Source organism: Dysidea avara, chromosome 2 (assembly GCF_963678975.1).
Source record: "Dysidea avara chromosome 2, odDysAvar1.4, whole genome shotgun sequence".
Taxonomy (NCBI): domain Eukaryota; kingdom Metazoa; phylum Porifera; class Demospongiae; order Dictyoceratida; family Dysideidae; genus Dysidea; species Dysidea avara.
Genome location: NC_089273.1, coordinates 7,797,939 through 7,812,759, shown reverse-complemented (window position 1 = coordinate 7,812,759; position 14,821 = coordinate 7,797,939). Strand labels below are relative to the sequence as shown.

At 39.2% G+C, this 14,821-nt stretch overlaps 1 protein-coding gene and 1 long non-coding RNA gene across 7 annotated transcripts in view; one reads left to right on the top strand and one right to left on the bottom strand.

The window, feature by feature from the left end:
* LOC136246546 (spectrin beta chain-like) overlaps positions 1 to 14,821 on the bottom strand; it is a 38,853-nt gene that overhangs the window by 17,980 nt on the left and 6,052 nt on the right. For 3 of the 5 annotated variants that reach the window (XM_066038047.1, XM_066038048.1, XM_066038046.1), the window contains exons 1-2: positions 6,143 to 6,817; positions 6,028 to 6,088 (exon numbers count right to left, since the gene is read on the bottom strand). The exons of 1 other annotated variant lie outside the window; for it this stretch is intronic. In XM_066038047.1, the coding sequence (XP_065894119.1) occupies positions 6,028 to 6,088; positions 6,143 to 6,206 (125 nt within the window). In that variant the 5' untranslated portion in view covers positions 6,207 to 6,817. Of the gene's footprint in view, positions 1 to 6,027; positions 6,089 to 6,142; positions 6,818 to 14,821 lie in introns of those variants that run through there. One more of the 5 variants, XM_066038045.1, reaches the window with a different exon arrangement.
* LOC136246550 (uncharacterized) lies at positions 7,229 to 10,831 on the top strand. 2 transcript variants are annotated; one of them, XR_010696617.1, is made up of 3 exons: positions 7,229 to 7,474; positions 10,055 to 10,112; positions 10,157 to 10,830. It is a non-coding gene; the product is annotated as an uncharacterized lncRNA (long non-coding RNA). The 2 variants fall into 2 exon arrangements; XR_010696618.1 differs by lacking the exon at positions 7,229 to 7,474 and adding an exon at positions 8,232 to 8,341 and having other exon boundaries at positions 10,157 to 10,831.

Below are 14,821 nucleotides of genomic sequence, written 5' to 3'. Positions count from 1 at the left end.
GATAAGACAGTTTTGTGCTCAAGCATGAGAATTAGTGTTCTAAGCAGCGTAAATAGTAATCCAACAGACTACAGCAAGTATTTAGGCCTATGTGAGAGATTTTCGCGAGAGAATTCAGACCGTAGATTTTGTAACAAAGCGTATCGCATTAACCGTGGTTGTTACACGCTGTCACACTTTCGCTCATAGTACCTTCATGCCTCGTCCATACCGCTTCTTTTATAGCCGGTTCCACTTTCGAATCTTGTGGTAAGCTAGGCGTGTCACCAACACAGTCTTTTACCGTTGCTTTGTACTGCAAGGTGGTTCAAACTTTTGGTAAAAAATGGAAGATACTTAGTCGTTTCTTCAAGCAACAGTTCCTGTTTTGCTCCGATATTTCCTCTGGTTCCCTCTGTTAAATGGTAAGGAATAGGTTTATCACAGCTAAAAGGATAGAATATATTTATGAAGAAAATAAAGTGGTTTAAAGTAATTTTTGGGCCGTTTTTTCTCTCTTTCAATCTCCTTTAATTTTGCGCATAACTTCCTTGAGGGTTGGTGCCATCCTATTTCCCTCGATTACTTACTTGAGTTCACTGTAACGAAGTTTCACAGTCGTTGGGTACAAAATTCTGTCGTTACAACAATTTGTTTCTCTTTGATACAAGCGCAGCAAGCGTAACGAGTATGTTCGTGACGTAATACGCGAAATTCCAATAGAAGTGTACGTATTTTGTGACGTCACGTTATTGCGTTTCCTATCCCTTTTAAGTACTCTATTATCTATGGGCAAACCTATCGTATATAATCCCCACCGTTGGCCCCAGTTGCAACGCGGGATTAATTCGGGATTTGACATAGCGAAGGAAGTTACAACAAAAAATATTTGGGCACTTACTGAACGATCGTCAAATGCCCCATAGTGGGGCAGCAGTTTCGTGTCAATTCCCCCTGTAAAGCCCCACTTATGTCCGAGGGGGGTGGTGGGGCAGTACATTGATAGGTGCATAAATCTTACTGATTTGATTAGCGATTGTGTGATGCGCCATCTGCGTGGTGATGTGTTAGTTGTCCTTTCTTTTTCTAAAAAATTTAAATATATTTTAATGCTTTGTTGGTAATATAGTTTAGTGTTTTTTTTCTTTTTCTATTGCCCATAAGAATAAGGCTCTGTACTTACGACTTACTTCAAAGATGGTCACAACAGTGGCTTTTGAATTTTAATATTTCCAAGTGCAAACACCTTCACTTCGGCCCAGCCCACCACTATGGTCCTTACTGTCTCAACGGAATATTTATTGACATCAATGCAACGCACAGCGACCTCGGTATTGTTTTTGACGATCAGCTCAAATTCCACCATCACACCACTCAAGTTACTACCAAAGCTAACCGAGTACTTGGTTTGATTAAGAAATCATTTGAATACCTTGACTCTACCATGCTAACTTGTCTGTTCAATACATTAGTTCGACCTATCTTGGAATACAATAATCCTATTTGGGGGCCTCATTATATTCTAGACAACAGAAAGGTAGAGAAGATACAACGAAGGGCTACTCGTCTCATCCCACAACTTCAAGACAAATCTTACTCAGAGAGGTTGACACAACTAGATTTGCCATCTTTTCATTATAGACGTTTGAGAGGTGATCTAATATTTCTTTTCAAAATTCTTAACAATTATTTCACCACCGATTTTACTGATATATATACGTACTCAAGATCTATTACCAGGGGGCATCAATTCAAATTGTTTAAGGAACGCTCAAGACTATTATGTAGATCTAATTACTTTATCAATAGAATCACCAACAATTGGAATAGTTTGCCTAATTATGTTGTAAATAGTTCTTCGATTAACACTTTTAAATCATTATTAGATAGTCATTTAATTGATTCAAGATTTATTTTTGTATAAGTTATTTAATTGATTCAAGAGTTATTTTTGTATAATTACTGCATTGATCGGGTATGCAGGCTGTGCCTTTACCCGTATTTAATCATAATCATAATCATAATCATAATCATAAACATGGTATCGGAGTGGCTATTCGCACGGTCACGTACTAATAGCTTATTATTATTATTATTGGTAATACTGTGCAGACCTCTATTAGAGTATAGTGCACAGGTCACAACATACATACAAGTATACAAATTAAATAATTGCTAGTTTTTGTTTGAACTGATCAATATCATTGGAGTCAATCACATTTTGGGGTAGATCATTCCAGATTTTGATTGCCGAAGGGAAAAAGGAGTACATATAAGATTCAATCCATGTCATTGGTTGCATAAATCTCATATTATGACCTCTGGTACTATGTACAGTGGATATGGATGTCAGAAACGGATTTACTGGGATGTCAACAAGGTGGTTAATTATTTTAAACATCATTATGGCTTTCAGTTCATCTCTGCATCGTGCAAGTGTAGGCCAATTAAGGTCTGTAAGCATTTGCGTGACACTAGCGTAACGGGAGTAGTTGCTGGTCACAAATCTAGCTGCTTGTCGTTGTGTTCTCTCAATCATATCAATATCCCTCTTAGTATGAGGTGCCCAGACAACAGCTGCATACTCTATAATTGGCTTAACCATTATAATTGCTTTGTACAACCTGTCCTTAATTGTTGGTGTACAATTGTGGAGGTTACGCTGAAGAAAACCTTTAGTTCTGTTAGCCTTGGAAGTTATTTGTTTTATGTGTTCTGACCAGGATAGATTTTGGCTTATTGTTACACCCAAGTATTTGGCATGGTTGACTTCCTTGATTGGTTTATTTTGAACATTATACTGAGCTAGTATTGTGTGTTTCTTGTTAGCTATCCTAAGAAATTCGCATTTTTGTGGGTTAAACACCATTTTCCAATTGTCTGCCCATTTTCCCAGTACATCTAAATCCTTCTGCAACTGATTGCAGTCCTGTTCTGTGCGAATGGTGGCATAAAGTAATACATCGTCAGCGTATAACTTGATTTTGGATGATATGTTATTTGGTAAATCATTTATGAAACAGAGAAACAAAAGTGGAGCAAGGACAGTACCTTGAGGAACACCAGAGGTAACTGCTGTTAAGTAGCTTCGTGCTATTCGCACGGCAGTTACGTGATGTTATTATTTTAACAATAGTACACGGTTGATCCTGAAACTACACGTGGCTTTGAGTGAGATTTTTCTTTCTGGACCTTTCTCTGTGGTCTTCCGTCACATGTCCGTAGGAGACAAGATTGAAAGTTACCTTGTACAATGATCTTAAAGAGACAGTCTCTGCCTTTGAAAGAACGGATTAAACGTTCAACATCGATCAAGATCCGGCAATAGATTCAGCAGCAAAACGTGCATCATCGAAGGTATACAATAAGATTTGGGGTATAAAGAAATAGATTTTGTTTGCGCACATGGAGGAAAAGGGTACCCTGGAGGAAAATGTTCGGAGTGCATTTAGGATGAACTGCCGTGGGGGATACAGGGAGGGGGCCAAGGTAGTATGGGCCAAGATCGAGATACTCTAATAGAGCAGTCACTCTAATAGAGCAATCACTCTAATAGAGCAATCACTCTAATAGAGCAATCACTCTAATTGGGGCGAGCCTGAGCGAGCCCCAATATAGTCGAGAAATGGTCCGTACGTCGCGTTCACGAAAATTTACTGAAAGAAAACGGACTGCCCCACACTGTTAGTGAATGGTACGTACGTCGAGTTCACGAAAATATACTGAAAGAAAACGGGTTGCTCCACGCTGCTTCACGAAAATTTCATGAGCGGTGTACTTTTATTCCACATGGCTTAGCACGTGGTTTGATGGCTGAACGAGAAGAAAGGTTGGCTAGAAGGAGAGAGCGCGACAGACTAAGAAGGGCACAACAAACGCCTGAAGAAAGAGAGACGAGGTACTGAGCTAACTAGCTGTACTTGTAGTACTAATAGAATCTTATCACACTGACAGGCGGGCTAGACGGAATGCATATGACAGAAAAAGGCGTGCAAGCTTAACCACCGAAGACAGACATGTTGTGAATCAAACTCGTAGAGAAAGACAACAAGCTACATTTTTACTTTCACGAAATGGTAACAACTCTAATATTAATCCTTCTATTGATGACCACGATGTTATAAGGATAATGCAGCAAGAATTTCATGGAAAGCTAGCCACATTGCAGAGCCAACTATGTTCCATATGTTTAGAGCGTCATAATTTTAGCACCAATGATCATGCAGGTGCATGCAATCGTTGCCATAATGATTCTTTACTACCCAAGCTGTACTCTGTTGCCAACAATATGGACCCATATTATACCTTACATGGCACACATCACTGTACTATAGAATCACAACAAGCAGCAGTTTAATGGTGTCCATGTATGTCATATTTAATATGCACATTTTGTTTTACTCCATACGTAGGAGCTATCTCAGGTTGAAGAAATGCTGATTTCACGGGTTCTGCCAATCATGCCAGTGTATCATCTTCCCTATGGTCAATATGGTTATAGTGATCACATCCTAAATCTTCCGCAGGATGTCACATCCTTTATCAACAGCTTGCCAAGATGTCCAGCTACCCTAGAATACCGCACAGACTGTTTCATTCTAAAATACCTCTTGGTACCGTGAAATACGGCAAAAGTAGCTAACTGTTCTGCTTGACAGCTTCTAATAAAAAAAAGTAATCTCTGTTAATTCACATTCATAAAGCATTAACTTAATATTATTCAGGCTCGCCTCAACATGCAGTAGCATATGTCTAGTCATAGATATTATAGTATTAGAACAGTGTGTAGCGAGCTTCTAGCCTTCTTAGGGATTTTTATGTTCTTTTCAGGCAGTGATGAATGCATAGTTGCATGGTAGGGTGGGCAGCTATTGTCAGCAGGCTGTAACCTTTTTTCAGCGGTCTCACTTTATTAAACCAGACAATGTAGCATGCTGTTTTGACACCCTTTCCAAAAGTCTGCATGGATTCATCCCTGGTGTGTGCCACTTTTGCTATCACATTATAGGCTCAATTGTCTTGACATTGTGATTTGACAATTAATGCCCAGTGAATCCTTGTGCTGACTCTTGCTTGCCAGAAAATTTTTAATCAGATTCTGTCCATTGCCATGGTTCCTTGGAGTTGTAGGCCCCATAGCCACAGTTCAATAACTAAACAAGGGATGCTACTTGTTCCACTGGAGAAACAATGAAAGCAATGTATGTGATGGAATTAAGGTAAAATTCAGCCTTGTCTATGTTTGTATGCGAATGATAAATTTCCTTGTCTACTGTGGGATGGCATCACTCTTGCATTCGCATCACTTTGGAAGAGGCCAAGAGAACAAAATAATGCTGTTGGAGAAATGTGGTTTTGTAACTATAGGATGCAAGGATGCATTTGGCAATGTTTTTGACTCAGACTGCATGACTCCTGTTGGATTATTTTGATCTAATTAATCTGCTACTTTACAATTTTTGTTATTTTGTAAATCTCTACTTATTAACTTCACCATATCAGTTTATAAACTTTGACTAACTGATTATGAACTTCATGACTGCGTACATTTTACAATTCGTGCAGTTGGGTCTAACATAGAGACACGCTTGCATTTTTTACAACGATGGCTATAATATGTAAGTACACAACCCACAGCTAGCAGTCCATAGCAGGGAAAACGCATGCGCATGCATGGTGTATCCTTGGACTCACATGGCCAAATTTGGTGACGTATACCATTATACTTCCCGCATGCATGTACACACCCCAAAGATGTATGCCATAGTAAAGGATCTATGTGTATATACACACATGCCAACTGCATCTGTCTTCTCTTAATAACCGTGCAAATTGCTCTGAGCGAGGCCCTGTACTATTCGCAAGGTCACGTACAAATAGCACCGTGCTATTTGCATGTGACCATGCGAATAGCTCTATGCTATTCACACATGACCATGCGAATAGCAACTGCCCAAAAAAAGGTGCAGTATATCTACAACATATGTACTATTAAATACAAGTAATCGTATGGTGATGCATCCTGTTACAATTTTGTATATCACTGACCTGTACATGTATATGTGTGACTTTACACACATATGCACGCCTGCCATTGCTGTTTCTTTATCTACGGTGAATAATCTATATATAGCTATATTAATTTTATAATTCAGTAACATACCAGTGCATTCTACTGGTAGACTCAACTCATCGCCATCTTCATATATCCAACTACATGGTAACATGTTGATTTTGAGCTATGTACATGTAGGTAGCTATTTACCTTGCCATGCTGACCTGTGGCTTCAGTATTGTACAATGTTAAAGGTAGCAGCTGTTATTTATAGGTGTACCCACTCGTCTATGTAAGTATCTGGTTATTTCATTAACATCTCTTTCTACCCCAAGTAGTGCAGGTAGTGGCTTGTCTTTATGAAGCTACAGGGAGTGTTTTGTAATCAAACATAACTAGTTTCTAAGAATGTGTTAACTGACTAAATCAAACACTTTTTAAGTGTTAATAAAAGCTTCTTTAACATTTCCTATCAACAGGTCTGCGAATGCTTTACAAAATTCATGCATGTTGAGGCCTGAGTTGTCATGATGGACATTAGCTGCATATAACATGCACTACATAGCTTCATACAGGCATGTCATTACCTGCATTGCATGGGGTAACTGTTTACCAACTATTCTAAATAAGGTAAGGTATTTTTTTGATATTCTTGAGAGGAGTCCCAGGGTATAAAATGTCCCCTAGTTCACAAAAAGTCATCATCGAACAACAACCCCAGTAAGTGAGGATCATCTAGCTGTGTGTGGAGGACTAAAAGTACTTGCATGAGAAATAATAGACTTCATGTAGATTAGAATGTATATGTGACCCGGTCTGCGAAAAGGGCTCTTATAGCCTTTCCAATTGCATATATATGGTAACCCATAACTTGACTGGTGAATATGGTACAAGCCTACAATTTGGTCACTCAACAACCCTAACCTGGCAGTAGCTGTGGGTGTAATTACATGGTGATAGCTTTAGTAGATTAGGAGTTATGATTAGCCAAACATGGATAATTGGAAAGGCTATAAGAGCCCTTTTCGCAGACCGGGTCACATATATTTATATTATTTGTAATATGTTACCGAATGCTATGCTTACTGAATCAATGAATGCTTACTGCACCTGTACCATGTACTTTGTATTTGACCTCCTTATATTGTCTGTTTATGCAACATGATTTTGTACCGTGTGCTTTAACTGTTACATGTATGTCACCCTTTGTATGTCCTTATAAGAGTGTTTGCAACATAGCTCTTTTATTGTTTGCAACATAGCTTAGTTGATGAACAAAGTTTCAGAGTTATATGTTTCTCAAGCACTGAATCATGTTCTTTCAGGTTCAAAGAACTGGATGTGTGTGGAAGACCCCTTTTTGCAAATACGGTCACATTTTTTCGTCGAAGTAGAGATTGTTGATGGAGTTGAAGGATTTGTGTACTCTGTTGTCATAAGGTAGGTTAGTAGACGTGATAAAATTTCAGCATTGCAACAACCTCACATTTCTGTGGAGTTCATTATACTAGTGTATAACGTGAGTTGCATTTATAAGATAGAAAAGTAGTAGTGGGTAGCTAGCAGCAGTAGCACAGTAGTAACATGCCTGCATAGAGCACCAGTAGTCCAGGTTTGAGCCTCAGATGAGTTTTGTGGTTTTTATCCAAGTTTTACTGTCAGTTCAACAGTGAGCCCAGCAGACTGAACCGACTTTCAATTCAGTAACCACTGCCTTATTTATAACAGGAGTATATATTTTAGTATAATTCTTTCGTATTAGCGTTAAAATGTTTTCCTAGCATATAGGAATGTGTATGTTTTTTGCCTCAAAAAATGGTGGATGTGTCATTGTGATGATGTAACAAAGTGCCATGCCTTAGTGAGCACAAGGTATATAGGAGATACTTATGGGATATATTATTTTTATGTTTTTAAAGATATAAGAACTGGCCTAATGGCATACCCCACCACACTGTGCTAAGATGTTCCGTTTATAGGTTTTGTCTAACCTTACACCTACAAACAGAACCTACTGAACAAAGAATAGAGTGAAAGGAGCTTACTGAGGGGGATTACAATGTACACCCTGAACTCAGCAAATATGAAGTTAGCTGGAACAAGGAATGTAGGGTGTCCAGAGCTTGATATAGGGAGCCACAATTGCACACGATCGAAGACTTAAGCAACAGTTTCTTTACATTTGTAAAATCAGGAGTAGTTCAGCCCTAGGAGTATTAGCTCACTAAAGCCCCTAGTAAGAGAAGAGACATGATGAACAAGGGCTCAGAGAAAATGAAAAGGCCTTGGCTCGCACAAGGTCTATGAGTAAGTGTGTGGCTTCTTGTAAAATTCTATAGGTTCAGTTAAGTGTAATACATAGTAAGCAGGCCAGTGTGGGGAAATAATTCTGGCAGTGTAGGGTGGGAATTAAATAGAACCCTTAAGCAAACAATTTCTAGCATGCTGGTACATGTAATTATAAGTATTAGCATTTAGCATGTTGTCAAAATTTTTTCAGTGTAAAAGTAGGGATTTTCATGTTATTGTCAACCTCTGTTTGCTATGTTTTATTGCTTGGGTTACTTCAAGGTAGTTATGCTCTGTTATCTATAGCATAGATACAAGTATCATGCATGTACACCCTGAGCCCAGGGGCAATGGAGCAGCAAAAAAAGTGTGTGGGGGGGAGCAGGCTAGCTGTAAGTAAGGTGAAGACCAAAAAAGGTCACAACCTCTGACAATAGCTGCCCTCCACCAACAAAACTTTTTTATCTACACAAACGTAGTGCTTGCTACACCGCTTCTCTGAATACTGTGACTGCTCTATTAGAGTATCTGGATCTTGACTGTTCTATTAGAGTATTTCGATCTTTCCTTGCAAACTTTGTCCCAAAAAGTGGGCCATTGCCTATGACCCAGCCTCTATACCCAATCAGCATATCTCAAGTTGTGGGTGATCCATTGTAGTCTTAGGTCACTACATGTTTTCTGTAGGCAAATCAATGGTTATTAGTGCAGCTATAGACGATGATTAGTAGGGGACAGATGCCACTTGTGAGTTTTTTTGTGGCTTCAGGTTCAGTTTGGTGTTTTTGTTCAAATAATTGAAATGTTAAAAGTTCAGATACACCCTATAAATGCACAGTCATTTCTACTGTTTTAGTACAGGGACATAGCTACACCCGGGCCTGCACTGGTACAATCATTGCTGGTGCCTGGGCGTGCTCGTAATTAATACACACAACTGCTATCTTTCTGGAACATATTGTAAAACTTTCTAATTGCTATCAAAAATTGTGTATGCTAAGATTCCTGTCAATTTAGTAAGTAGATTTTATATAATTCCCAGCATTGCATGATAACATTAATATTTGAGTATGGCTTGAGAGTTAAAATGTTGGCGAAACCTCTCAGTGGACAGCAGTATTGGATATCAAGTAATTGTGATATTGTAATTGAGCAAAGCATTCAGTGTGTTCAAGTACATAGAGGTGATAGAAAAGTGAAAATGGGGCTAGAGTTTATTCTGAAGTACAGTATATTGTTATGCCTAATATCAGACAGCCAGAAGAGTGAAAAGAAGTCAGATAGTGAAGTTAGTTCATTTTTTGTTTTGTTTTAGCTTCTATATTATTCATGCAGTAGTATCTTTTGGGACAGCTTGACCTTACGGTGACCAAAAAGCTAGCTACACCCCTGTTTTAGTACTAAACGGAATTTTCAATCAATCGATGGCTAATAATGGGGAGGAGCACTGTTTGGTAATACCATTTGTAATTTTTTGTCACTGTTTAGTTAGTATGGCTTCACCACTGGGATAACTTATGACACAGTTTCAGCCACTCTGTCTCAGTTATAACAATTTGCTGCTACACTGGGATCAAATATAGGTGTTTAATGTACACCCCAGCTAAATATGTAGTAGACCTTGTGTCAGCTCAAATTTAAATATTACTGTTTACACACACCGGGTATTTCCTTTCAGAGTCTCTTGTTTGCACATGCAATCTTTAAATTGTGATTTACATAAATTTACAGAAAGCTCCTTGAGACTGCATGTTAGAGGAGGAAGAAGTGAGAAGAGGATCATGAACAGGTAACTAGCAATACTTCTTGAGTCATGTATATACATTTGTATAGTGTGCACCTATAGACTTCCAGTTGTGCAACCTTAGCGGATAAAAACACGTCAGAAAAGAAGTGTCAGTTAACTTACTCTAAAAGAACACCCAGGAGACAATGAAGTAAAAGAAAATATTTTGTGTATAATGATGAATGTACATTAAATTTGTATACGTCTATATTGTACTGTATTACAGCTGTGATTTGTTGCCACTAAGTATTACTATCTTACATGGTCATTAATTTTAATGTTCTATATAGAACATCAGTTTCGTGATACATGTACTCAAGTCATTTGCGTATGTACACCTGTACATGTATATGTGTTGAAGGATGCTGTTATAATTTAGATTTCCTATCTGAAGTTCACTTTTTTGGGGTAGTGGCTTTTTTATACAGGTGGCAACTAAGACGGGTTCTACATGTGAGCAGGTGTGTTAATGTTAATGTAAAATGGGACAGACAGACACACAGCCTTCAGCTGCCACTATGCAGTGAAGTCACACTGCCCAGTGACCAGCACTGTGCAGCACCTGGACTGGTAATCCACAGTAGGCTGTACCAGGTCTCACAGGTGAAAGTGTGGTCACCTGATTGCTATTTGAGACATGGACAGTTGAGCATTTGCTTCCACAGTTTACACCAGGTACACAGTGTGGTCCACCAACACCAAAGTGGGCCAGCTGGGATTTGAACCCGGAACCAGATAGACACCCTACCACACACATACAATACACAAAATAGTAATGTGGATTAGATTGTAGTTTAAAAGTTTCTGTTTAATAAACCTGAATTTTGACCACTGCTGATTTGTTATGTGTTTGTTTTATTACATGAGAAAAAGGTATTCAGGCTATTATATTGACACAGACACCTGTACACATAATCTAGCTTAGCTGGTTTCACCTGGATTACTAGCATAGTATAGCACTGTAATAGTCCTTCCTAATCATTGAATAGTTTGCATGTGATATAAAATGTGATCCACTGAATGAAACCTGCTGTTATTCCTCAGATTCCATTTTCTTGAATCTCTGTAATCTAGGGAAACAAAAGAGTGGACAGCCAAAGTGCCAAAGTTTCAGCCGTTTGTGACGAATGGTCTTGGAGTTATAGCGCTTGCAGTTGGAGCAGTGATTTGTACAGCAGCAATACAGGAAAAAAATTACAGGCACTTAGATAATCTACCATTGAAACAAGCTATGAAGATGGGACTGGGCTCAATCTGTGCACCATGAATTGGCACGTTTTCCTGTTGACAAAGAAGGCCATTCATCTAAGAAATGATGATCGTGAACGCTGTTTTTATTGTATCGTAAATTAACACCCATGACTCACATATCCTTTGCTGTGCTAACATGAAACAAAGATTTTCTTACTCTCCATGAACAGGCAAATCCACTGTTGTATAGGTTTTGTTGATTTGAGCTTAATTACAGTGCATACGAATACAATTAAAGCATGTGTAAATTTTTCGTTTAGCACACCTGTTTTTACTCAGTGTATTTCAATACAGTTTTACGGCTTTTGTGAAAATGGCCGGTTTTTACTCAGCGGGTCACAAACAGTTATCTTCAGAGGTACACATTTGTCTCATTACCAAACATCACAATAAACTGCCACGCAAAGTTCTAATCAAAATGTCAAATATTAAACTGCTCCCACACTCTACTTCATTTCTTCTTTAGAATGTACTTGCCAGCAATAAAGGATTGATCACTGCACCACCAGTATCAAGCTAGGCAGTATGCACAGTACACAATTATATTCATATAGCCTACATTTTCACATGAATCTGCACAAACTTTATTGGTGGGAAACTGTAAGGACTTGGGAGTGTTAATTGTCTGTATCAAATTTTGCTTGAGGAGCATATGTAGATACCACAACATTATTTTAGGGTGCTTGTGCTACTGGACTTCTGGATACCCAGCTGTAACTTCACAGTGGGTTGACTCATCATAATGGTCAAGTGTATACGCTATACATCTTTACATTCTAATTACACAAACACAAATACCATTATAATGACCACATCCTTAGATAGGCTAGAGGCTGACTCTAATACAGCAATCACCACACACCTGTAAAGAATAATGGTATCACAGTATGCACCGAGCTATGCTGTAATATCATCATTCATCTCTTGTTTCAGTACTTTTTATAGCTTGGATTCCTTAGATTAACAATGCTAGTGAACTCTTGTAAGGGAAGAAGTAACTAGTTACAGCACACCAGGATCCCTCGTGACCATTCATGCAGCCAAGGCTTAATTTTTCTTGCTGCTGCCTACCACGCCATTCTCAAGAAATAGTCCACTATAATAATTATGTGACTGAAACTAACTAATCTGGCAGCACCAACCTGTCATAGAGTAAGGATCTGGTGACCATAATATATGGAATTCGAATGTATGTCCAAACTGCGTGTAACAACAAATCCTTTTCAGGCTGGTGAAGAAAACACGAACTTCATATTTCTCAACATAAGTCTTTACAGTGTGTGTATCTCAGAAATCTCACTATAGCTGCTTTCCAACTGTTCTGAATTCACTCACCATGTTATTTGGCGCAAACAATGTTTTACATCGCAAATAGTAGTTTAAACTGGATACTGTGATTTGATTGGTTCTACCACTATAGTGGTAGTAGCACAAGTACCATATACTACGGTCACCAGCAGAGGAAGTTGGTCACGTGTCATAAGCCTATGATATAAAAGCATGCAACCAAGCGTTGTTCTAGTTTGTTTAGCAGCTAGGAAAGTAGTGCATTATACTGAGAAGGTTTGTAAGGGTGGTGGGATGCTCTGGTATGGATATGCAGTTGGTCTTTTAGAATAATAAGAGGTATGAAGGTTGAATTAGTTCAACCCTTTTTTGAGACCACGAGATGAATGATGACACATGACAACCTCCTCTGGGTCCCAAGAGGGTGTCACTAAAATGAGGAATGGAAAATTAGGAAACTGGAAATAGGAAATGGCTCTATGGAGTAATTTTGTCGTATGGTCTCTTCCAATGCAGTGGCTATACTGTAGCCTGATTTAAAATGACTGCTTTATTAGAGTATATAGAAACAGATCACAGCCCAAGTAGATAATGTATGACAACTGAAAAACTGAAATACTGTATCATGATCACGATTATAAATTAATGTACTACAAGCATTGCAAGGTGTAGCAGGTTGCATGGCTGCTTGTACCTTCACTGACGCCCACTTGCTGGCAATACTGCCTATACTAGAAATGCATTCCTAGAGAAATACTTGTTTCCCATTTCCTCATTTTGGTTTCTTAATTTTCCATTCCTCATTTTAGTCACACCCATCCCCAGACCCTTGCTCTGAAAGAGATGGGGAGGACGCTGCCAGGCAGGTATACATCATGTGTCACAAAGTGGCTAACTTGCTTTTACCATAGATTTTAGAGGCGCGTACGCCTCTAAAATCTATGCTTTTATGCGCCTATCAATGTAATGCCCGACTACCACTGATACGGGCTGAGGGTGGGGAAAGGTCGGGGATGGTGGGGGGATTGGTCGCTAAATTTTCCCGACATAGTGGGGATTTTTCTTCGCTAAAGAAATCCACTCAGATAGCGAAGATGTGTGCTTAGTTAGCAAAGAGTGTCTCGGGTGCTAGCTATTACGTTCATACTGTCCACTCGAACTAACTCATCACTATAGACCAACACCACACGACCGTACAAATCCCCTCCTAACCCCAGTATTCCCGTGGTCTGCAGGCCGAGACTTGGTCCGGGTTTGTATCGCCAGTACTCCCCAAGTAGGTGGGAAATTGTAATTTTCAGAAATGCAAATCCCCACCTCCCCCCGTATTAGTGGTAGTCGGGATTACATTGATATGTGCATTACAAAAAGCAAGCTAGCGTACCTTTACAAATATTAAAACTAGACGAACCTGTTGTAGTTTCCTAAATCAATTGATGTTTCAGCTCGCATCTCAGGTGATTGGCAGGCTGTTGGCATCGGGCCTCTGGTGATCGCGTATCTCCTGTTCTCGAACGCCGACCACGTAGTCTCGCGCAGCCAGACCACTATTTCTCCCCACGGCGCTTATCGATTAGAGATTATAAGCGCTTGCTCGAAATAGGTCTCACCCATTGAAACTGAATTGATTCATTATCACTCTAAGAAAGCGTCTTGATAGCTTGATATAAGGCCACTCCAAATGAATTATCTGTTTCCCGTCCTGGACTCTGACATACTTGCATGCGGGCGGGCGGGAGGTCCATTTTCATTATTTCATTATAAGATTGGCTAGCTTTTCAAGCCATCATTTTCCTGGCACAGCCAAAAAGGCTGCATAAAAGCTTGCTTGAGCTTGTTCCTTCCTTTGTAAGTTGCAAAACATAACGCAAACGTGAAATTGTGCTTACTTAATAGTACTGCTGACACGTGAGCTGTCACTGTTTCAAGATAGCCTTTACTGCGCCCATCAGTATGCAAGAATAACCGGAAAATAATGGAAGAATACGGAATAATGGAATGTTTAGAGCTGGCAGTAACCAGATGCGGGCGGTGGACGGGAAACAGAGAATTTATTTGGAGTGGCCTAATCTTGATCAGTGCGTAATTAACTGAGCACGTTTCAACAGACAGCTGCAGCTTAGCCGGCAGTGACTACCCTTTAAAGCTAGAAGAATACCTACAGATTCAGTGCA